A 26,055-nucleotide genomic window follows, 5' to 3' on the forward strand; every position below is an offset into this window, starting at 1 on the left:
TAGTCTGTTTTTAACTTAATACTCTAGATGCATGCTGGATAGCGGTCGATGAGTGGAGTAATAGTAGTAGATGCAGGCAGGAGTCGGTCTACTTGTCTCGGACGTGATGCCTATATACATGATCATACCTAGATATTCTCATAACTATGCTCAATTCTGTTAATTGCTCAACAGTAATTTGTTCACCCACCGTAGAATACTTATGCTCTCGAGAGAAGCCACCTCTACTAGGGAAAAGCCTATACATAGAATCTTACCAGCAGCGCACTATTAAATCAGGCGCTGCTGGTAAGTAGCAGTAGCGCGGGATGTGGAAACTCGCTGCTGAAACAAGTTTAACAGTAGCGCATGCACTCCAAGCGGAGCTACTGCTGAAACGACGCCGCCGCGAGGCCAGTTATAGCAGCAGCGCGTTAAAATAGACAGCACTACTGCTACGTAACGTAGCAGCAGCGCATTCAGGCAATAATCGCTACTGCTAAATTAACTACAGATCTCTAGCCTCATCCATAGATCACACTCACACACACTCGCGGTCTCCTCCTCACCCCCCGCACCGCTGGTCCTCCCCCGTCGCCCCTCCCCCGATCTGCGCCGCTGTCGCCTCATCCTCCTCCGTCCTCCCTCCACTCGCCGCTGGCCGCCCCCTCCTCGCTCCGCCTTCCTCCTCGATCCGTCCTCCCTCCACTCGCCGCCGGCCAGCCCCACCTCGCTCCGCCTTCCTCCTCCGTCCTACTATCTTCTCCCTCCTCGAGTCGCCCCTCCTTGTCCCTCCTCCCTGATACATTTTGATTTAGTAGGCTTTCATATGTAACATTTTGATTTAGTTGATTTAGTATGCTAGTGGATTTAGTATGCTAGTTGATTTAGTATGCTAGTTGATTTAGTCGATTTAGTTGATATGATTTAGTCGATTTAGTTGATATGATTTAGTTGATTTAGAACATTTTGATTTAGTTTATTTAGTAGGCTAGTTGATTTAGTTGATTTAGTAGGCTAGTTGATTTAGAACATTTTGATTTAGTTGATTTAGTAAAATGGCGCCACCACCAGCACCACTATGTCGACTGTGCAAGTCAAGGTGCGCCAGCAGCCTTGCAACTGGCAAGCTGTTCAGCATCTACTTCCATCCGAGTTTTCGTCATGCGGCGGTAAGAAATTAGATGAAATGTAACAACTATTTTATTTTTAGTGTTGGAATTACTGCATTGTGTCATTTTGCTTTTCTTACACAGATCGTCCCATGCAATGTGAGGTTGAAATTCAACAAGCTGACAGGAGACACTATGACATTTGATGCTCCTGGGGGGCCGTACACTATGGAGGTCGAGAAAGGACGCAATATGTCACAGATTGGAGGAGATGGATGGGCCCGTTTCCTCGCTCACATGCGTCTTACTGGTGGTGAGTTGATCAGATTCTCCTTCAGAGCAGAAAGACCCAAGCTGGTTGTCATTTATATCAACCTGGTGGAAGATGACGAAGATGATGAAGATAATGAGGACCCACTCAATGAAGATGATGAGAACCCACTTCATGAAGCCATCATAGCTCAAAGAATGAGGCTGAGCGAGGAGGAGGTGTGCAACCTATGGGACATAATTCCGCCACGTGATGACTTTGTCGGGGTGCCATTCGTGACCCGCCTGACAAGTACCATGGTCGATCGGCATGAAATGGTATGTTATACGTAGTGCATGTAGTAATTTGATGATATATACACGCTGTATTGTTATACTTACAAATCTAGTCGATGATATACTTTAGTGTAGAGTCTGATCACATGCTTAGGCTATTTATTAATTGATATGTTTTTCTTATTCAGAGATTGCCAAAGAACCTATCTGTGAGTTGTGGTATCGAGCCTGATGAAGAAGGCTCAGTTGGACTACGCCTTACCGCAAGGGGCTCCGTCACCACATGTACTTACCGCATGGGAACATATGGTCGCACACACTTGAACTCGGTTGGGTGGAAGAGATTCCTCGTTGGCAAGAATCTTCGTGCTGGACAGGCCATCCTAATTACTATCAGGAACACCCACCGCCCAGGCTTGAGGATGATGATCGTCGTCGATATCATCTAGAACTACATATGTGTATGTGGCTATATCATCTAGAACTACATATGATGATCGTCGTCGATATCATGTAGAACTACATATGATGATCGTCGTCGATATCATCTAGAACTAAATATGATGATTGTCGTCGATGTCACCTTGTACTGCTTGAGGATGCATGTTGAGTATATATGAAATTGTTATCTAGTACTCCCTCGGTTCCAAATTACTCGTCGTGGTTTGAGTTCAAATTTGAACTAAAACCACGACGAGTAATTTCGAACCGAGGGAGTACTACCTAGTACCTATAATGCTTTATGAAATTGATATCTAGTAGTACCTAGTATCTGGAAATTGCAGTTTATCGAAGCCGGAATGGGGAAATGGTGAAAGATATAACAGTAGTGCTGGACCGGGAAATCGCTACAACTAAGTAATAGCAGGCGTTCCTGAAAAGCGCTGCTGCTATAGTCAATAGTGGTAGCGTGGGTACAGGCAGCGCTACTACTAAGAGTTAGCTGTAGCGCCTTGTTGGTAGCGCGGGTACCCGCGCTGCTGATAGGCCTAAAACCCGCGCTGCTGCTAGCCTTTTCCCTAGTAGTGCACTAGTGAAACCTATGGCCCCGGGTCTATATTCATCATATTAATCTCCTACTACTTAGTTATTCCCTTTGCTATTTACTTTGCCTTTATTTTACTTTGCATCATTATCATAAAAATACCAAAAATATTATCTTATCATATCTATCAGATATCACTCTCGTAAGTGGCCTTATAGGGATTGACAACCCCTATTTGCGTTGGTTGCGAGGATTTATTTGTTTTGTGCAGGTACGAGGGACTCGCGCGTAGCCTCCTACTGGATTGATACCTTGGTTCTCAAAAACTGAGGGAAATACTTACGCTACTTTGCTGCATCATCCCTTCCTCTTCGGAGAAAACCAACGCAGTGCTCAAGAGGTAGCAAGAAGGATTTCTAGCGCCGTTGCCGGGGAGGTCTACGCAAAAGTCAACATACCAAGTACCCATCACATACCCTTATCTCCCACATTACATTATTTGCCATTTGCCTCTCGTTTCCCTCTCCCCCACTTCATCCTTGCCGTTTTATTCACCATCTCTCTATCCTCCCTCTCTTTCTCTATTTGCCTCTTTTTGCCTGTTTGCTTTTTGTTTGCTTGTGTGTTAGTTCGTTTGCTTGTCGTTATGGCTAGTCCCTTATCTTCTCTGTTGTCTCCCGAGAATGAAATTCTAAATTTTAAGCAAAGGGAGGGTGAAAATCTAAAAGATGCTTGGTATAGAATTTGCAATGCTCAAAATAGATCTACTAGGAAGCAATCTACTTCCGTTCTCCTTCGCAATTTTTATGTAGGCATTACTCCTTGGCACCATTATGTTCTTGATACTATTACCGGAGGGAACTTTTTGGGTAGCCATACTTTTGATTCTTATAATACTATGTTAGATTTATTTGGCTCATCCCCTCTCTTGGTTAATGGAACTATATTAACTTTGGAGCATGTAATGCAAAGGCTTGAAATTATTGAAAATAAGGTTGCTACCATAGAATTAATTGAAAATTTGGATAAAAAGATCCACAGCCGAATCTCTCAATATGGATCTAAAGTAGGGGTTACTTTGAAAAATATTAAAGAAAAGGAACCCATAGTTAATGAGAAAATAAATCACGATTCCACTAGGATCGATAAACTTGAGGGTATTTTCAGCAACTTGGGAACCGCTTTTTCTTCCGTAAATAATACTCCAAGTCCTCCCGCTAAAATTGCCAAGCTTATGTATGTTCCTAAAAATAAGGGTGAATCCTCTAGTAAGGAAAATGTGGATCTCAAATCTATAAGTATTCATCCCAATCTTTTTGCTATAATTAAGGAACCATTTGTTACAAATGAATTTTTCGATCTTGTGCCTAAAAGTTTGATAATTAATAAAAAGAAAGAAATTCCTAAAGATGGTAGATGCCTCATTGAAGAACTGCCCACCAAAGATGGCAATACCTAGATCTATTCTTGCTTGTTATGCCTAGCTAGGGGCGTTAAACGATAGCGCTTGTTGGGAGGCAACCCAATTTTATTTTTTATTCCTTGATTTTGCTCCTGTTTAGTAATAAATAGTTTATCTAGCCTCTGTTTGGTTGTGTTTTTTCTGTTTAATTAGTATTTGTGCCAAGTAGAACCGTTGGGAAGACTTGGGGAAAGTCTTGTTGAACTTGCTGTAAAAAAACAGAAACTTTAGCGCTCACGAGAACTGCTGTAATTTTTATTTCGAAATTTATATTTAGTTAATTCTTTTTGCAGATGATTAATATACAAATTCCTCACGTCCAGAAATTTATTTTAGAATTTTTCGGGTTCCAGATCTTGCGCTAGCTACAGATTACTACAGACTGTTCTGTTTTTGACAGATTCTGTTTTCCGTGTGTTGTTTGCTTATTTTGATGAATCTATGGCTAGTAAAATAGTTTATAAACCATAGAGAAGTTGGAATACAGTAGTTATAACACCAATATAAATAAAGAATGAGTTCATTACAGTACCTTGAAGTGTTCTTTTATTTTCTTTCGCTAACGTAGCTCACGAGATTTTCTACTTTAAGTTTTGTGTTGTGAAGTTTTCAAGTTTTGGGTAAAGATTTGATGGATTATGGAACAAGGAGTGGTAAGAGCCTAATCTTGGGGATGCCCATGGAACCCCCAAGATAATCTAAGTACACCTAAAAGCCAAAGCTTGGGTATGCCCCGGAAGGTATCCCCTCTTTCGTCTACTTCTATCGGTAACTTTACTTGGAGCTATATTTTTGTTCGCCACATGATATGTGTTTTGCTTGGAGCGTCTTGTATTATTTGAGTCTTTGCTTGTTAGTTTACGACAATCTTCCTTGCTGTACACACCTTTTGAGAGAGCCATACATGATTGGAATTTGTTAGAATACTCTATGTGCTTCGCTTATATCTTTTGAGTTATATAATTTTGCTCTAGTACTTCACTTATATCATTTAGAGCACGGTGGTGGATTTGTTTTATAGAAACTATTGATCTCTCATGATTCACTTAGATTATTTTGAGAGTCTTAAATAGCATGGTAATTTTCTTAAAATCCTAATATGCTTGGTATACAAGACTAATAATAAAACTTTCTTATGAGTGTGTTGAATACTATGATAAGTTTGATACTTGATAATTGTTTTGAGATATGGAGATGGTGATATTAAAGTCATTCTAGTTGAGTAGTTGTGAATTTGAGAAATACTTGTTTTGAAGCTTGTGATTCCCGTAGCATGCACGTATGGTGAACCGTTATGTGATGAAGTCGGAGCATGATTTATTTATTGGTTATCTTCCTTATGAGTGGCGGTCGGGGATGAGCGATGGTCTTTTCCTACCAATCTATCCCCCTAGGAGCATGTGTGTAATACTTTGCTTTGATAACTTGTAGATTTTTGCAATAAGTATATGAGTTCTTTATGACTAATGTTGAGTCCATGGATTATACGCACTCTCACCCTTCCACCTTTGCTAGCCTCTCTAATACCGCACACCTTTCACCGGTATCATACACCCAACATATACCTTCCTCAAAACAGCCACCATACCTACCTATTATGGCATTTCTATAGCCATTCCGAGATATATTGCCATGCAACTTTCCACCGTTCCATTATCAAGCTGTAATTGTTGAGTTGTAAGAAAAATAAAAGTGTGATGATCATCATTATTAGAGCATTGTCCCAGTGAGGAAAGGATGATGGAGACTATGATTCCCCCACAAGTCGGGATGAGACTCCGGACGAAAAATAAAGAGAGGCCAAAGAAGCCCAATAAAAAGGAGGCCATAAAAAAAAGAGAAAAGGCCCAAATAAAAAAAGAGAGAAGGGACAATGTTATTATCCTTTTACCACACTTGTGCTTCAAAGTAGCACCATGATCTTCATAGTAGAGAGTCTCTCATGTTATCACTTTCATATACTAGTGGGAATCTTTCATTATAGAACATGGCTTGTATATTCCAATGATGGGCTTCCTCAAAATGCCCTAGGTCTTCATGAGCAAGCAAGTTGGATGCACACCCACTTAGTTTCTTTTTGAGCTTTCATATACTAGTGCATCCGTTGCATGGAAATCCCTACTCACTCACATTGATACCTATTGATGGGCATCTCCATAGCCCGTTGATACGCCTAGTTGATGTGAGACTATCTTCTCCCTTTTTTCTTCTCCACAACCACCACTCTATTCCACCTATAGTGTTATATCCATGGCTCACGCTCATGTATTGCGTGAAGATTGAAAAAGTTTTGAGAATGTCAAAAGTATGAAACAATTGCTTGGCTTGTCATCGGTGTTGTGCATGATTTAAATATTTTGTGTGGTGAATATAGAGCATAGCCAGACTATATGATTTTGTAGGGATAACTTTCTTTAGCCATGTTATTTTGAGAAGACATAATTGCTTAGTTAGTATGCTTGAAGTATTATTATTTTCATGTCAATATGAACTTTTGTCTTGAATCTTTCGAATCTGAATATTCATACCACAATTAAGAAGAATTACATTAAACTTACGCCAAGTAGCACTCCGCATCAAAAATTCTGTTTTTATCATTTACCTACTCGAGGACGAGCAGGAATTAAGCTTGGGGATGTTTGATACGTCTCCAACGTATCTATAATTTTTTATTGCTCCATGATATATTATCTACTGTTTTGGACAGGCTTTATTATCCACTTTTATATTATTTTTGGGACTAACCTATTAAGCGGAGGCCCAGCCCGGAATTGCTGTTTTTGCCTGTTTTAGGGTTTTGAAGAAAAGGAATATCAAACGGAGTCCAAACGGAATGAAACCTTCGGGAACGTGATTTTTAGGAAGATTATGATCCGGGAGACTTGGACCCTACGTCAAGAAAGAAAAGAGGAGGCCACGAGGTAGGGGGGCGCGCCTAACCCCCCCCCCCCCTCCCCGCCCCAGGCGCGCCCTCCACCCTCATGGGCCCCCTGTTGCTCCACCGACGTACTCCTTCCTCCTATATATACCTACGTACCCCCAAACGATCAGAGACAGAGCCAAAAACCTAATTCCACCGCCTCAACTTTCTGTATCCACGAGATCCCATCTTGGGGCCAGTTCCGGAGCTCCGCCGGAGGGGGCATCACTCACGGAGGGCTTCTACATCAACACCATAGCCCCTCCGCTGAAGTGTGAGTAGTTTAACTCAGACCTACGGGTCCATAGTTAGTAGCTAGATGGCTTCTTCTTTCTTTTTGGATCTCAATACAATATTCTCCCCTCTCTTGTGGAGAACTATTTGATGTAATCTTCTTTTTGCGGTGTGTTTGTTGATACCGATGAATTGTGGGTTTATGATCAAGTCTATCTATGAATAATATTTGAATCTTCTTTGAATTCTTTTATGTATGATTGGTTATCTTTGCAAGTCTCTTCGAATTATCAGTTTGGTTTGGCCTACTAGATTGATCTTTCTTGCAATGGGAGAAGTGCTTAGATTTGGGTTCAATCTTGCGGTGTCCTTTCCCAGTGACAGTAGGGGCAGCAAGGCACGTATTGTATTGTTTCCATCGAGGATAACAAGATTGGGTTTTCTTCATATTGCATGAGTCTATCCCTCTACATCATGTCATCTTGCTTAAGGCGTTAGTCTGTTTTTAACTTAATACTCTAGATGCATGCTGGATAGCGGTCGATGAGTGGAGTAATAGTAGTAGATGCAGGCAGGAGTCGGTCTACTTGTCTCGGACGTGATGCCTATATACATGATCATACCTAGATATTCTCATAACTATGCGCTTTTCTATCAATTGCTCGGCTGTAATTTGTTCACCCACCGTAATATATGCTATCTTGAGAGAAGCCACTGGTGAAACCTATGGCCCCCGGGTCTACTTTACATCATATAAGTTTCCGCTCTATAATTTTAATTTAATATTTATTTTGCAATCTTTACTTTTCAATCTATTAAACAAAAATACCAAAAATATTTATCTTATTATCTTTATCAGATCTCACTTTTACAAGTGGCCTTGAAGGGATTGACAACCCCATTATCGCGTTGGTTGCAAGGTTCTTGATTGTTTGTGCAGGTACTAGGCGATTTGCATGTAGTCTCCTACTGGATTGATACCTTGGTTCTCAAAAACTAAGGGAAATACTTACGCTACTTTGCTGCATCACCCTTTCCTCTTGAAGGGAAAACCAACGCATACTCAAAAGGTAGCAAGGCTCCATCTGAGAGCATGTTGTCTCTCGACATATTTGAAATGGCCATAAAAAAATTTCATAGCCTTGTATGAGCAATTCAAGGCACCATGCCAACTTGTTCGACAAGTTTTGCATTTTTTGGAGTTTTCTTGGTGAAAAAAAAACCTATAAATCACGGAACGTGCAAACGGTTCGTTCAAACCTGACATGGATGCCTCCCATGTGCATGCCCACCTGCTTACAAAAGTTAGGGTCATTTATCCATATTCCACACAGGTGCATCCGTGAGTATGTAGTTTTCCTAATTTTAGTGCTTCTGTAATTTGCAATTTTTGTCATTATGAATCACATGAACATTTTCTTATGTCTTAATCATTTCTTGAAATTTGTCAACAATTTAGAATTTCAAATTGTGTATGAAAGTTTTATGAACTTGAACACTTTTTCCAAAAAATTTAACAAATTCCTAACAATTGATGAAAATTTTGACCACAAATTGCAAACTAGGTATTTTTAAAAATTATCAATATTTTTTAAACATAAACATTTTTTAAATTTGTGAACAAAAATTCCAAAGGGGAATTTTTAAAATTTAAGATATTTAAAAAATTGTAAACAATATTTGAAAATATATTATTTTTTGGTATCCCAGATTTTTTTTCACATTTCTGAAAAGGTTTTTAAAATGTTCAAAAATGAAAAAAATGAATTAACGAAAAAAATACCACATTTCTAAGGAAGGTTTTTTTAAGCAAACTAAGGAAGGTATCACATGGACTCTGCCTGGACCGGCCAGGAATGAATTTCTCACGGCCTGCTTCTCCCGTGGGCCAATCAGCTCCTGGAAGGCCCAAGTTCACCATAACATATGTATGGCGTATGGTTTCAGACTCCACTAGAATTTAATCCCTTGTCTAAAACAAACACTAGAATTTAATCCCACCTCGGCTGGCTAGTTTAGAGTGGGGCAGGGAGCTTGCTTTTATAATATGGTTAGGTGTACATGGTGAAAAGCACAAAACTTTGTTATGTACACTAATAGAACAATTTGTTAGGCATAACTGAGAACTGAACCAAATTAGCCAGTTAGCCAAATTTTGGTTAGCTCTTTTTGGTTGCTATTTTTGGTTTTCACTTCTGTTAACGGAATTTTCTGAAAAACCGAATCGTATAAACCAAATTTTCGGTTACTACCGAACGCCCACCCCTGCCTGTTGGGCTGGCCCATGAATTCATGGATTTGCAAAAGGTTCATCGATTAAAAAAATGTTCATGGATTTGATTTTTTTGCATATTTTGAAAAAAGGCTCACTAAAAGATGTTGCAAACCTTTTCAAGAAAACAAAAGGAGATTCACAAATTGAGAAAAATGGTTTTTTAATTAAATAGTTCACACATTTGAAGAAAATGAAAAATGAAAAAAACTAAAAATAAACAGAACAAAACCCGGCTTAAATCCACGAAAAAACCTGGCCTTGGAGTTCATGAAGTTACATTTGCCATGTAAGAAAAAAAAAAGGGCACAACAAGTAACTTGTCCTGATTGGTTATTGCAATTTGAAGTGGTTGGAGTTCAAATCTCTCGTAGTGCTTTTTGTTGAAAATTAAATAGAAAGGAAAAAAAAAGAGTGTGCCTGGCGTGTATGGGTGGTTTTGGCGCGGGCGATGTATTTAAAAAAAAACATCCTACATTGATGTGTTTATGGAATTGTACCGAAGCAGCAATGTTTCTTTTTTCATACATTAGCATATATCATTACATTTAGGAATCCACCATAACTTCCTATTTGTTAGATCTCGCAGGAGTATTTTGTTGTGGCACGCCGACGCTGACAAAAGAGCTTAGTTGCCCAGAATTTCTGGAGAAAGACAAGGACATAATTCGAGCTTCATGATGCGAACTGCTAGTTTTACAGACAACCCAGTCACAAGAAGCTTCATTTTTCGTTTGGAAAAGTGAAACCATGTTATCTTTATACTTCCCCATCCAATAATGTATGATGTATTTCAATTGGATTAACACAAGGTCTTTCTGACGTCTTGAAAAATGTATATTTGGAATGTTACATAGACTTATTTGTTTAACTAAATATGATAGATTTTTCTTCATTTGACTAGTTTTTTCCACTGATATAGAAAAATCAAGAAGAAAGGACCCTCCACCCGGGTCCCTTCTCAAGGAAACCAGTAAAACCCACAACGCTGGGAAAACAACAAAAATGACAGACGCACAAAATCGCGCGCCGAGATTCACGTCATCAATCGAACGCCCAAAAACTCATTTTGAAGGGAAAATAAAAAATAGCCTACTGAAAATAAGCAATAATATTTCTTTTTCTTCGATTACATCATCCGAGCTTTTTTATATTGTTATGAAATTCTTTTCTCAAGATGAAATATTGCGGCAACATGGTCTTTAGGTTTTAGTATATATATACTTCCTCCTTTTGGGGTTTTATTACTATTATATTAAGGAATAAGTATATTTTTCGTCCTCGAACTCTTTGGAATGTTGAGAAATCGTCCCTCAACTTTAAAACCACTAAAGGTCGGTCCCTCAACTATTTATACCGGATACTTTTCGTTCTTCAACTATTTAAACCAGATATTTTTGGTCCCTCATAATGCTTAAGGTGGTTTTACTGTGATGTGGACCCTGTTTTGACTGAAATGGGCCACATGGACTGGTTTTGACTGCCACATCAATTAAGTATTTGTGCATGTGTGTGTGTGTGTGTGTGTGTGTGTGTGTGTGTGTGTGTGTGTGTGTGTGTGTGTGTGTACAAGTGAGAACAAGAGAAAATGAAAGTGTTTGCACTGAATATAGCTTAACAAAATCTGAATATAACTGAAAATAATTTGGACATTTCAGAGCATTATACTGAATTTAGTTGAACATAGTCTGAACCCAATTTAGTTGAAAATAGTCTTTACATAGTCTCGACCCAATTTAATTGAACATAGTCTGCCAAAGTACTAAATGGCAAAAGGAAATAGTACTGAATATAGCTTACAATCAACGACAAACATGAATTCTCACATGACCTGACATAAGAACAACAGCAAACAAGCACTAGTATAGTCGTTTTGCTGGCACTTTCTTTGTTGTTTTATTTCCGCCAACTTGAGAACTTAACGGGCCGGAGATAATATTGGTAGTAAAGGATGAACTGGAGTTCAGAGCGTAGCTGCCACCATGCTGGACTAGCAATCGCGGGCCTCAATCGCCGCCGCCGAATCGTCGCCACAGCCGCTGCCTAAATCGCCACTGTCGCCCAGAACTGGTTGTGCTCAAGGTCGCCGCCGCCGTGCCAAAGCAGCCACCACCATAGCCACCGTGCTCAGCCAGCAACCACCACGCCTCAATCATCGGCAGGCCACGACGCCACTGCCGCCGTAGCCACGCCTCACTGCCCACCACCGCCGCCCATGGGGGAATCGCCGCCGCTGCCGCTCAATCACCGGGATCGAGAGAATGCGGAAATGAGAGAGAGAGAGGGCCGGTAGGTGCCCTTAGTCACTTGATTGACGTGGCGGTCGAAACCAGCCCACGTGGTCTATTTTAGTCAAAACAGGGTTTGTGTCACAGTAAAACCACCTTAAACGTTATAAGGGATGAAAAGAATTCGGTTTAAATAATTGAGGGACTGATTTTTGGTGGTTTTGAAGTTGAGGGACGCTTTCTCAATTTTTGGAAGAGTTCAGGACGAAAAATATACCTCTCCCTTCAAAGGGTATAAGAAGAGATGTCAACGACGTGAACGCAATCACGGTTCACTGCAAGCTACTTGTTTGAACTTGTATAAACTGTCATCTCCCACCCGCCACTTCCGCTCTCATCGCTACTCACGTGGTAATAATTACTAGTAGCTGTGTTCCAGGGAGGCTGGGTGCGTGCTTCCGCTGGCTGGCTGACTTCTTCTTGGGGACGAGCTAGAGGCGAGGCGATCCGATCTCCGGCCATGCGCAACGGTGAGGGGACCGGCGGCGGAACAGCGGGGGACATCGTGGAGGCCGGCGACGAGAGAGACCACGGGCCGCGGTTCGTGGAGCCCGTGTCCGCGTCGCACGGGTTGCAGGCGCCGCGCGATGGCAGCGACGACGACGATGACTCCTTGGTCGAGATCACCCTCGACCTTACGGACGATGACTCGATTGTGGTGGTGAAACAGGAGACGCTGGCCAAGCGCCCGCCCTCGTACGGCCACGGCGTGCTCCGGGACGCCTCGGCGCGGGTCGAGCAGGCGCCGCAGGAGCTCCGGCGGCTCACGGCCTCAAGCAAGCAGGGACAGGGAGGCGCCCCGAGCTGCGTCGATAGGTCCATGACCGCCACCGCGCACTTGCTCAAGTTCCTCAGCCGGGTTGACGCCTCCGCCGGTTGGGCCGCCGTTGAGAGGCGCTTCGACGAAGAAGCCAAGGATGGCCTCCTCCACCGGTCCAAGTTCGCCAAGTGCATCGGTACACACCCTCCCCTCATCGCTTCATCCTGACGTCTTAGTGAGAAGAAGCTATTCGATCGCTCATGACGTCTCATGCAGGGACGAAGGAGCTCGCGTTCGCCGGCGAGCTGTTCGACGCACTGGCAAGGCGTCGGCACATCTCCGGAGAGAGCTAATTAGCACCCCCCCCCCCCCCCCCCCCAGAATTCTGTTAGCTATCCTAAATTGACCAACAAGGAGTAAGCACGATTAGTACACATAAGGTTTCGTGAATGTTCGAGGCTATCTATATTGCAGTTGCCTGAAATTATAGAAAGTTTCAGTCACTTTTTCTGTTGGCACTTTATATTTACATCAACTGCACATACTAAACCACCATATACTGTTTTCTCTCGGCCTGGTATACTAAGCAATTATAGACACTAGGCACATGGTGGTCTCTGGCCTCTGGGCTAATCTTATATATATAAGTAGCTAGCCCGAAAATGTCAAACGGAGACCGAGCTCCATAGAGGCCTTTATTTGAAAACTTCAATATTCAAACTTTTCAGTTTCAAAAAATTCTGAAAATAAATACACATATACCTATATACATAATGTACATGTGTGCAAATGTTCAGGCTAGAAATGCATAAAAATGTGAGCTACACAAAAAAGACAAATCTGAGGCTTATTAACATATGTACTGTTCATCTTTAAATTCCCTGATTTTGTTTTTTTGTGCAGCTCATGGTTCAAGGAATTTCATCCTGAAATTTCTCACACGTACACTTTACATCCTTGCATACATGTATAAATTTTTTCATAATTTTTTGAAACTGAAATTTATGAAATTTGAAATTTTCAAAATAAAGGGCTTCATGGAGCTCGGTCTCCAAAATGCCCTACTCTAGCTAGCCCCACTACCCTATTCTCTCAAGATGCAAGCATATCACTTCATCATGCAATATGTATAACAGTATAAGAAAAGATTCACCTTAACATATGCAGCCATGTATAGGAAAAAGTTCACCTCAACATGTCAACATGCATGAAAATCTCCAATATGTTATGCTATTTATATTTAATATTTTTCTAGAAACATATTCAATAAATATTTTACAACAATACAATAATCAAACATCATAAATCATATGTATTTTCAGTTTTAGTTCTCATATTATTTCTCCCAGTCTTCATGTTCCATGAAACCAAATCTCAATGAAATGTATTGCAAAACATTCCGGCAACAATGTGTGCGGTATCCATAGAACTATCACACCCATATGAGATGCAATAATATAGAGCATAATGATTGAAATCCTCCCAAAAAACATAATGATTGAAATAAAAATATCATCTAAAAGATAAAAAATATTTTTTATAATAGATGAAATTCATGTAGTAGTTTTACCCTCAAGGAAACAGAAGTAAATACAGGAAACTCCGATAGAGACAAAACAAAATACAACGAGTGGAAACTTGCATAAAAAATGCACATAACTTGCACCATTATAGAGCATGCAAATATAACTGCAATACAATGTCAATTTTTCTAAATATGAGTATGATTACAGTAGAACATTGAACATATAACTTAGAGCATCTACAACCGGAGCCCAATACCCTTCCAAACGCCCGAACGGGCTGCCCAGTCAATGCCCGGATGCGAAAACGCCACCCAGCAGGCCTCCCCATAGCCGGCCCAAACGCTCGGACTGACCGACACTTCCCATATCTGGCCAATATCTGGGGTGGATATGGGGAGGCCCAGACGCACCCGAGGACTGAGGGATAGGGCCCACGCGGGGACGCGGAGAGACCGCTGGTCCGACGGGCGCCTCCTCCACTCCGCGCCATGTGGCGCCGCTCCGGCATGCCGCCTGAGGGAGGAGGCTGGTTATTTAAGCCGAACGGCAGCCAAACCCTATCCATCCCATTTCCTCTTTCTCCTCTCATCCGCCGCCGAACACTTCAAATACGTCAGCCTCTACTAATGCCGAGGCGCCGAATCACCACATATGCCATGCTCACTCCGAAGCAGAGGGTGTAGCTGCTGGAGCAGATCCAGGCGAGGCGGGCTACTCATTTCACCACCGGCCTTCCTCCGAATTCGCCGGAGCTGCAAGAGGATGAGGAGGAGGAGGAGGAGCAGGAGGAGGAGGAGGAGGAGGGGGAGGAGGGGGAGCAGCCGCCAGAAGCCGAGCCCATGGAGGAGGAGGCGGCGGGCTTCGCCATGGCGGACGCGGAGGCAGAGTACGAGGCTGCCCAAGTGATGGAGATGGCAGAGCAAACTGCCATCCTCGAGTCCATCTAGGACAAGGCCCGCGTCCAGGCCAACCGGCTGTTCATCTAGCGAGAACATGCGATGACGAAGGCGCTGTTCGCCGAACTGGATGCAGAGGCGGAGGGGGTGAGGTGCCGGAGCCTCTGCAGACGCAAGAGCTTTAGCACTTGCCCGTGTACCCGGCGCCGGGCACAGAGATCGTCTAGATCTCCATCGATGAGTACTTTAGCATATCTACATAGTACATAGAATTTTATTTGCATAGGTAATATGTCTTTGAGTATGACATTTGGGTTTCATGGTTGTGGCGGACCTTTTTGGTGTGGTGTCTAGTCACTGTCCGCAGACAGCCCAGGCACGTCCGCAGGTGTTTGGGGGCCGGTTTTTTGGGTATTACGGTTGTAGGTGCTCTTATCCATTTGAGTCATGTGCAGGGGCGGATCCACATGGGGTCAAGGGTGTACATCTGTACATCCAAATGTTTTGGCAGGAAATTTTTATATATGATTTAAACTAGATGCATGTATAAAAAGTTGTGTAGTTTGTGCAATAAACATCATATCGATTCATATAATCTGGTCTAAAATCTTCGGTCCAATAATCACAAACATCTTGATTCCCTTAAGACCAATTACCATCGATGCTTTTTCACCGTCTCGTATGTTGCATTAGCACCCTATTACTATCACCAACCCTACATGAACTATGGTTTTAACGTTGCCTTGCTTTTGTCCATGACATATTTTATGATTGTGTAGAAAATAATCTTCATTTTTACTATTTATGGTAGGATACTGTCATTATTCTTTGGAAAAAAGTTCTTACTAGCTACATGAATCTTTTAGATATTGCAGCACACACAAAAAATTAACACCCAATTTTCAAATCTCGGATCTGCCACTGGTCATGTGGCTACTATCTCCACTCATTTGTCTTTCTCTTTCCTTTCACAACCATATGTGGACCTTCAGTTGGTTAATGAAGAAAATGTGTGTGTTAGTCATGGTTTGTTTTCTTCTAAATAAACAACACATACAATAAAAACAATAAAAAACATAAGTTATTCTACGAAAAAATGAATTAGTAGCATTGGTATTAGCTAAAATACGAAGAAAAATTCCTAGTGCATGAAAAACATAAGTTATTCCCGTCATCTGAGTTTTTTTTCATATTTGACTGAACAAAAAAATAGATTTGAGTTACCTGATGAATAGCAAACACGTGAATGTTCGGTTTATAATACATCTAAGTTAGAAGTCAACCAGTTTGGTCCATAATCTTGCGTAAGTGACGCTGATGCACAAAGAAAAAGAAACTAGCCAAGCTGAGTGTGTGATGCCAACATGTCCGCAAGGGGTTATTTGAAAAGAAAATCTTGTTACAAGTTTGCACTTTAGTCCTTGTGGGTGAAGGGTGCACATTCGATCTCCCAGCACTACCCATTGTATAACTGCATTGTGATTTCGTCAAATAGCCCATTGCAAATCCCTTCTAAATGGTTTGAGAACACACCGACATGCATGTTGGTATCACACACTCTGCTCGGCTGGTTTGTATTGTTTGTGCATCAGTAACCCGATATTCTGGACTAAACTAGTAGTTATCTTACTACTGTACAAGGGTAAACATCTACAACAAATTTATGTACTAACTATGTATTTTGTTGGCAATTAACCAATAGGACTGAGAAGGACGGTGACGGGAGAGTCCTCGAGGAGGACATCAAAGAGGTAAATTCATCGTACTCTCACCCATGCATTTAGGTCTCTCCGAGAAACAGACCAAAAACCTCAAATGACAATTCTGTTTATGCGAGAAACCAGATCAAATGACAAATTTCCCTTCCCACATGACAATAAAGCCACATGCACAACATACACACATGCCAATATTAGGGAGTGTTGCCTGACACCCTCCGCTCGAGCCGGAATGGCGCACAACACAAAACCATCACTAGGGATGAAAACGGAGCGGAAACGGACGGAACTGAGTGCTATTATATTTGTTTTCATAATTTTTTGCAGAAGCGGAAACGAATACAGAAACCCCGGAAATGAACACGGAAACAGATATTACTGGAAACAGACACGGAGCGAATACAAAGCAGATACGGAAACAGAATAGGCATTGATCGGAACTTAAAAACCCCTTGAATCATAGAGAAATACATAAAAAAAATTAATGAGTTGTTAACATGGCTACAAAATAATATCATTATGTTAGCAAATTAGCGTAGTATTGTAGTAGTACCGGACAATTGCGTATAGGGTCAAGCTGAGTACATGTGTGGTAGTAGACATTGGGCCTTAGATCCATTCTACTAATTCTGTCATTGTGTTCTCTTTGGTGGTTGGGCTACAAAGCAGCTATTGGTCTATAGTGAAAACAGAAATTCCATATTCACGGAAACAGAAAGTTCCATTTCCATGCATGTTCCACCGGAAAACACCGTTCTGTTTTTGTTTCCATTTCCGCATAAAAATTTCCATTTCCACTTTCGTTTTGCAAATTTCCATTTCCGTTTTCATATCTCCTCTTCGTTTCCATTTTTCCTCCGGAAAAACGGAAAGTTTCCACTCCATTTTCATCCCTAACTATCACAATCCTTGTAACACAATACAGTCGCTCGTGTGCAAACCATATCCGCCACGCCAACCCTCACTATCGTTGTCCTAACATACCATTCTAACAAAACCCATCATGTTGCCCTACGAGTAATGCATCACGTGCAACACCCACAAACATTGTCGGCTCTCCAATGTGTAGCACTCCAAGGCGGTCACCCCAAGAAGGTGACAACATAAATGTCATTGCCACCTGCTCCAACTGAGTCTGGTTTTTCACCTAGAGTCAATAGGACCCCGTGACGAGGGAGGAATGGAGCTTCACAATGCCATAAGAAGAAGAAAAACAATGCCCAAGCATGCCATCATTTGTCGTCACCGACCAAAGTCAATGAAAGGCTTTCAACCATAGCACAAAGTCCCTCTCCGAGCTTCATAGGGATGCCCAGACCATGAGAACACAACCCCGTTGCACACTGTGCACCCCCACAAACACTTAACACCACCTCATGGCAGCACCTCACGCCTCAACAATCACCACCACGTGTGCACGAAGCCATAACGTAACCATACACCTGTCCTAACAACCATTACCAATGGCTACCACCCCAACATCCATGCCACCAAAGCCATATACAAATTTATCTATGTGCATTCGAAGAGGATGAAACCAACCACACAGTCATGGACAATGGAGCCAGGCCTCAAGGGCATCCGCCCCGTATACCGTCACGTATGACCAGCTCATGTGTCACTGTTTCATGGCTACATATACCACGGTTTGTTCACCACCACACCACCCAACTGAGACCACGTCAGATGCACAAATGTGATTTCATCCCAAGTACACCGCCCCGGTATTTCGCTTCGCTGAGCTGAGAAACCGATGTCCCCATGCCTGAGCCGTGACCATTGCCAGCCCTGTTACCTTTCGAGTGTGGCATGCTGCCACTACAATATACTTCCTCCATAAAAAAAATATGAGTGTTTAGATGGCTACTTTAGTGATCAAACGCTCTTATATTTATTTACAAAGGGAGTACTCCATAAGTCGGTAGCAGCGGCCATTACGACTCAAAATGGGTTGACCGGAGCAGGAGTGCTAGGATTCCCCCGGCGGCATCAAGGGTGGACGTTCTCGTGACTTTGACGTGTCATTTTCCTACAAGTCCACACGTACTGACAAACCAGTAATCATTAATTCGTTCTTGTTTCCTGAATATACTTACATTGCATATTTATTTCATGGTTTAAGATTTTGCATTAATAGAAGTGCCAAAAATATTAATATTATTTTGTTGTTGTGCTCTGGTGTGCAGATGATCATGCTAGCGCGAATGCAAACAACCTAACGATGGACACACAACAGTCCCAAAAGTACGCCCGGCTCATGATGGAGGAACTGGACCCTGACGACCTCGGCTACATCCAGGTAGTAACTGAGACGTAGTTGTTTCCGGTTGCCTTAATGTTGATCCAAACAACAATGGCGCAATTCCCTTGCCACATGAGATTAATCATCTGTGCTGCATCGGCGTGTCACTGATCATGTCGTGGGATGAATCGATTTACAGTTGTTCGAGGTGGAGAGTCTCCTGCTGCAGACGGCGAGCCGTACGAAGCCGACCGGGACAACCCTCAGCAGCAAACTGAGCATGCGCCTCCACCCGACGACGGCGGAGCCCAGCCCACTCCGGCGGTGGTACAGGCGTGCTAGCTACTCCCTGGGGGGCAACTGGCGCCGGCGAGCCCTGTACGCGTGCGAGCGAATGGCGCGGCCGCTGCGGGGCAGCGCGCGGTCAGTGGCCATACTGGAGGTGGCCGTGTTCCCGGATCCTGCGAGCGCGATGTCGATGCGCTTCTCCAAGCCGCAGGGGTTCAGTTACAAGAGCGGACAGTACATCTTCCTCAAATGTCCTGCCGTCTCACGATCCCAGTGGTGAGCAGCCAACGCCATCCCCGGCCGATGACTTGCTTAATTAACAGAAGCAAAATTTAATGGATGAATGAACGAACGTGTAGGCACCCGTTCTACATCACGTCGGCGCCACGGGACGAGCACGTCAGCGTCCACATCAGGGCGGTCGGTGACTGGGCCAAGGAACTCCACAACGTCTTCCTAAAGGTTAGATCATCTCCAAGAGACCGCACAAATTTGGTCACCTAAAAACAGCTCTAATGTAGTAGAGATAATATCAGAAGAATCTAGAACTTGATTGTTACCTTTATCGAACCCTAGATGTTTAGAACATTGCTCCTCTTGCTTTTTCATTTCTTCCTGGGTGCTCATCATCATGATTTTAGCATCTTCGTCGTCCAATTCCGACGAACTCTTTCTATATGAATTATGTCAAGGTCCTTGTTCCCATAGTCATCATCAGGCGAATGCATTGTTTACCTACAAATAAGCAAAAGAGTAAGGAAAATAGCTTGAACATTTCATTCAAACACATAAAGGGCGATGTAATATGTCCGAAGTAGTAGGACATAACAAGGCGGCGTCCGTGATGGCAAAGACAACGGAGCTTTGGGTTGGAGCCTCCGGTTGCAGCATTGTGGGTTGAGGACAACAGCGAAGCTAGGAGCTAGGGTGGCACCGGATCTAGGAAGGGGCGGTGCAAACGAGGAAGAGGGCTGGTCTGACTAGGTTGGGGACAATTTGAAGAGAGTTCGGCTTGTCGGATCTGAGGTGATGGATGCATCCGAGCCTCTCCATATCCGTCCCACGTATGAGCTGGGATTGAGGGGTGTCAAATAGTCCAAATATTTGAGTTGGCTTTGCTGGGTCCGATTGGGTGACTTTTTCGATTCGGGCGGTGACCGGGTTGTCTGCCAGAAAATTTGGGGAAGATTTGACAGGTCCGATTATAGATGTTCTGGTCATTTTTTGAGATAAGATGAAAGAGAAAATTAGAATATTAACTAACATTTACATGGATAACAAACCGCTTAGGACATGTACCATGAAAGCATCATTTTGGTGTTGCCCCAGCATTTCCCAATGAATAAATGTGTTAGAGCATCTCCAGCCGTTCGGTGCCCCTAGGGACTGAAATATCGCCTCCTGGGGGTTAGCCGACCAGGAAGCGGTAACACCCAACGCATAGCGGCCTTACTAGGACCAAACTCAATCTCTCCCTCCATCTTTTAATCAATTCACAAACGTGGTTGAAGGTCACACACCGTACATAGCCCTTTCATGCCTATACTTTTCTTGTTGTCTCTCTGCTTTTTCCTCTTTCGTCAGGCCCAACTCTTCTACAAGAACCAGACTATGCAAGCAGCACAATACTTCATGTCGGACCACCCGAGCCGACGTGGATAGCTGGGGCACCTGTCCACGGTGGACCATTCGTCATGCCCTTATTAGTTTATCTAGTGGGGCACTGCTTTGGAAAATTATATCGGTTTTTATGATAGCAAATGAGTTTAAGTAATCTGCTGGAGATGCACTTAATCACATCGACCCCATTCATTCATTCCCTAAAAGCTCCAAAACCATGTACATTCTCAACCTGGTCTTATGCTAATCAACAATTAATATGTGCACGGTTGCTTGATGACATATGAATCGCAGGTTTGCCCGACGCCAACAAAGGAGAAGAGCAAGATGATCCGGGTGGAGTATGACCTTGACAGCTCATCGAATCCGAGGTACATATTTGATAACATGCATCATAGAACCCATCCTTTTTTCTTTCCTTTAACTAGTCACACCAATTACCACCAAGCTAATCTTTTTGGCTTTGGCTGTATGGGATCTAGAAGCCATCTCAAGAGGTTTATAAGAACTGGCTCGTTGTTAACTAAGACCCTAATGATCGATAGGGTGTTTATTCCACGGAAACTTCATAGGTCGCAAAATAGTGTTGCAGATTGCCTGGCAAGGTATAGTTGCTCTGAGCGGGCTATGGCTGTGTGGCTCGACAGAGGACCCCCATATATTAAGGATATTTTGTCTAAGGATTGTAGCTCTACCATGCTGGAATAAAACCCTTTTGATCTCGCAAAAAAAAAACTACTCAAAGTATTTTAAGCTCGCTTTTGCTATTATTGGGCCATGTTTTTTTTCCAGTTCAGTCACACCCCACCTTACTTTTGTGTGTTTGCTTCCATTTCCTTATATATGGTACTTCCTCCATTTCTTTTTAGTCTGCATATAATATTTGGTCAAAGTCAAACTTTCTTAACTTTGACTAAGTTTATAAAAAAAAGATTAAGATTAACAATATGAAATCAATATTGTTAGATGCATCATGAAATAAACTTTCATATCATATAGCTTTAGTATTGTAGATGTTAATATTTTTTTCTATAAAGTTGGTCAAATTTTACAAAGTTTGACTTTGACCAAATCTTATATGCAGACTAAAAAGAAACGGAGGGAGTACAATATATTTTAGTCTCTTATCTTTGCATCTGTGTGCCTATGTGTGTTGCGCATGTGTGTGCATGCGTGCTGGTGATGTACGTGTATGCTCGTATTTGTGTGCGCCTACCTACCATGCGTGCACGCTTGTGTGAGTGTGTCACGCGCAATACCAATAAGAGATGTAATTCATCTTCGGCTTGCTCGGGTGTGTGTGCGCGCGTACTATGGGCATAAGATAAAAACGATCAATCTTGAAGGATACACGCAAGTTCAATGAAATGTGTGTCCTAATTGTATCGTCTGTCCAGAAGTTGCACTAGTATATGCTTGTTACTATATATAGTGAAAAAAGTGTAATTTCTGTGCAATATGTATGCAAGTTTTTATTCTCATATGTTTTTATTTTCGTTCTTTTTAAGGCAATACCCATTCCCTTAATTCATTCTTCCTTAGGATTTTTTAGTTTTTGGTTTTAATACTAGGATAATTTGTGCAATTATCATTGTTGGATGATAACTTCTGGTCACCTAGCACATAGTCGCCCCCTTTTAAGTTTCACAGTGTTTAAGAAAAAATATTACCAAGTACAGTGCTGAATCAATATCACTAGAACTACGAACACATGTGTTTTTACTATGTGATGTATTTATTATGAATTATATAAATGTTAATATATTCCATTGTAAAGTTGAGCAAACTTAAAACAACCTAAAAGGCTAAAACAGTTTGACTTAAGGCAAGATTCAGTGGGAATCTATTATAGATGAAGTGAGGGAATATGTTTTCCCTCAACGAATCTTTGAGAAAATAGATGTCATTAATGTTCTACCCTAAATGAATCTTCAAAATTAATGACTAGCTTAATTGTTGAAAGTAAACGTGATGTGGAAAATTATGTTTCGGTTGCAGCTTTCCGAAGGTGGTGATCGACGGGCCATATAGTGCGCCGACGCAGGACTACAAGAAGTATGACACCGTCCTACTAGTGGGGACCGGCGTTGGTGCCGCACCCATGATCTCCCTTGTCAAGGACATCGTCAACAACATGAAGCAACCCAACTGCAGGGATGGCGAATCTAGGACCACTCAAACTTGTCGTGCCTACTTCTACTGGATCACCCGGGAGCAAGGCTCCTTTGAGTGGTTCCGTGGATTCATGGACGAGATGGTGGAGACAGGGGATGAGGGTGTCATCGAGCTTCATAACTACTGTAGCAGCATCTACGAGGAGGGCGACACCCGGTCCGCGCTCATCTCCTTGCTCCAGTCCCTTAACCACGCCAAGCACGACATCGACATGGTCTCTGGTGCTCGCGTCAAGACCCACTTCGGCCGACCAAACTGGCGGGATGTCTATGAGCGTATCGCCCTCAGGCACCATGAACAACGCGTTGGTCAGTATCAAAACTAAATACATACTTTGTGCGCATTGAACACCAAGAGTATTCAATAAACATCATTTTTTTTCGCACATTAGCACATATCGTTACGAGTTAGCGCTAACTCCGGTTCTTGGATCTCACAGGAGTATTCTACTGTGGCACGCCGGTGCTGACAAAAGAGCTGAGCGAGCTTGCCCATAATTTCTCGAGAAAGACAAGCACAAAGTTTGAGTTTTATAATGCGAACTTCTAGTTATGCAGATAACTCAGCCACAAGAAGTTTCTCTTTTTTGTGTGGGAAAGTGGAAGCATGTTATTTTTATACTTCGCCATCCAATAATGTATGATGTATTTCAATTCAATTAAGACAAGATTTTTGTGATGTATTAAAAATATTGAAATGTTAAACAAAGTTATTTATTTAAATAAATATGATTGATTTTCCTGCTTTTGGCTAGATTTTTCAAATGAATGAAAATTTTATGAGTTTCTAGATTTCTCCTAACCTTATTTAGAATTTAAATTTACGAGTTGGTTGACATAACTATCCAAAAACTTCAGTTGTGATTTTTTTTTGGCATACTTGTAATTTTGGTGTCTTGTTCGATTTTTTTTTCAAGGTTGGGAATTTTGCACTAGAAAACCATCATTAGCCAAATAAATACTCTGCTAATGATTTTTAACATGGATTTTTTTTCATATAGAACTTTATTGCAGTTTTAGCTACTTATAAATTTTTATTTTTTTAGAGGAACGCACGGCCACATTATTGGTATGCAATTGGTCTGCTGTGACATTCGAATGTAATCGGATCAGCCTGAAGTGTATCTCTTTTCTCTCTTTGGCATTATGACAAATACCTCGTGTGTGACGACTTCGGTTCCTGCTCGCTCGGTGCTCGGCCGTCTCCACCTAAATGTCCACCCACCAGCTCTTCTCCTGCTGCTTGATCTTAGAATTGTTCGGATGACGCTAGCTAGAACGTTGAGCACAATATCACTGTGTTAGGATAATAAAGATGTAGATGATGAACTATGGAGGCTCGCTATTTCTTAAAAAAACAAAAAAGAATCACAGGAGAGAGGCTCCAAAGCTGCTCGCCGCAGCCCCGGATCTAGGATCCTGGAACCTAGCAGCGCCAGCAGATACTTTGAACACGACAGCTGCCTACAGCTGCAGGCTCTTCATTAGGGCGAAGTCCCGCAAAAGCGCCAGCTAGTACAAATTACTATAAAACACTCTCATCTAGCTAAAATAGTTTTTTTTTCTCATTTTGAATTGGAAGCGGGGCGGATCGGGCGCCGCCCTACATCCCTACTCTTCATCCCCACAGGCCACAGACCACACCTCGAGCTCTCCTTGCTCATAGTATAAGCTCCAGGGCGGGCGATGAAATCATCTACGCTGCGAAGGAGGCAGGCTCGGTGGAGGCGAGACAGGTGTCGGCTGTTACAGACGTGATGGAACAGCAACAAGAGTTTTTATTTATTTTTTAAGTTAGAAACAAGAGTTTTGAGGGGAACGTAGTAATTAGTTTTTCGGACGTGTTTGGTTCAATCTGGTAACGTAAACATAATTGGTATTGGATGACAGGAGGTATCTGGAATGGGAAAATCTCAGTTTTGTTTGGTTCGGCTGTGTAGTAGAAAGAAACCCCTTAACAATGTTAGTGGTATCAGCTTATAAATGTCCACAAAAAATGCTTAAAATGACAGTTTTGATACACAAGCAAATCAGCTCAAAATTTCACAGAACCACTGGGAAATGCGTTAAAATGCCAAATTTGATGCATAAGTAAAATCACAATTATTTTCACATGCACACGTACTAACTCATCAAACTAGCACATGATTTAAAAATATTTTTTAGGGAAGTCCTGATCCGGGGATAGGAAGAGGTCGTGGTCGTCAGGCTCCGGTCCTAGATGAGCTCCCGGACGGGTCATTGGGTGGACTGGAGTAGTAGGTCATCGGGCGGACCTTCCCGAGCTCGAGGTCGTCGGCTGGCACATGATCTTGGATGAGCGGCACAGGATCTTGGACGAGCGGCACAGGATCTTGGGGCGGGTGTTCGATGTATGCGGCTGGCGTCGGCAATGGATGCGGTCGGCGGCAAAGGGTTTGGTCGAGGGAATCAAGGGAGGTGGAGGGGTCGGGAGAAGATAGGGTTCAAGCGAGTGACACCGGTAATGTAATATGATTGCAGTGGGGGTGAGCGGTATCAGCTGAAAACAGGGGTGTGATTTATTTATGCTAGATTTAATTACGCCCCTTTTAAAACAAACATGGATAACGGTATCAGTCAGCGACATCGGATTACGTACTAAAAACACCGAACCAAACATGTCTCTTGTTTCGAGGGGAACATCGTAATTAGTGTTTTTAGCCAAAATGTAGTAATTAGTTTTTTTAGAATATATTACCTCCGTCCTAATAAGTTTGTGCGTATCTTAATAAATTTAAAACAAGCTTTTTAGGACAGAGGGAGTAGTAATTAATGGTTAGCCATAGCTTAGGTTTTTTTTTCGAGTGGGAGCCATAGCTTGAGTGGTTCCATTCTGAGCGATGGTGGGCAAGATAAGCTCCCACGTAAACCCCGTTTCTCTTCTTTTTTTTTGAGACATAAACACCGGTTCTCTTATTCCGTTGAGCCTTATCATGGGCCGATTTGTGTGTCGCGTCATGTGCGTACCATACTGCAATCATATTACATTACCGGTGCCACTCGCTTGAATGT

The 26,055-nt window shown here is 42.4% G+C and overlaps 1 protein-coding gene across 1 annotated transcript; it reads left to right on the plus strand.

Moving 5' to 3' along the window:
• Positions 1 to 12,092: 12,092 nt before the first annotated feature.
• LOC125529469 (respiratory burst oxidase homolog protein C-like) lies at positions 12,093 to 23,685 on the plus strand. Its single transcript, XM_087539001.1, has 8 exons — positions 12,093 to 12,754; positions 12,835 to 12,906; positions 18,885 to 18,997; positions 19,140 to 19,504; positions 19,588 to 19,690; positions 21,143 to 21,219; positions 22,847 to 23,331; positions 23,463 to 23,685. Exons 1-8 carry the CDS (start codon positions 12,259 to 12,261, stop codon positions 23,570 to 23,572), a joined length of 1,821 nt encoding a protein of 606 aa, XP_087395127.1. The 5' UTR covers positions 12,093 to 12,258; the 3' UTR covers positions 23,573 to 23,685.
• Positions 23,686 to 26,055: the final 2,370 nt, after the last annotated feature.

This window comes from Triticum urartu, chromosome 1A (genome assembly GCF_056163025.1).
Source record: "Triticum urartu cultivar PI428250 chromosome 1A, HENAU_Tu73, whole genome shotgun sequence".
NCBI lineage: Eukaryota > Viridiplantae > Streptophyta > Magnoliopsida > Poales > Poaceae > Triticum > Triticum urartu.

Coding starts and splice junctions, on each gene's coding strand:
- LOC125529469 (XM_087539001.1), top strand. CDS start 12,259: ATGCGCAACGGTGAGGGGACCGGCGGCGGAACAGCGGGGGACATCGTG. Junction 19,505..19,587: donor GCCGTCTCACGATCCCAGTG/GTGAGCAGCCAA, acceptor ACGAACGTGTAG/GCACCCGTTCTACATCACGT. Junction 23,332..23,462: donor GCACCATGAACAACGCGTTG/GTCAGTATCAAA, acceptor TGGATCTCACAG/GAGTATTCTACTGTGGCACG.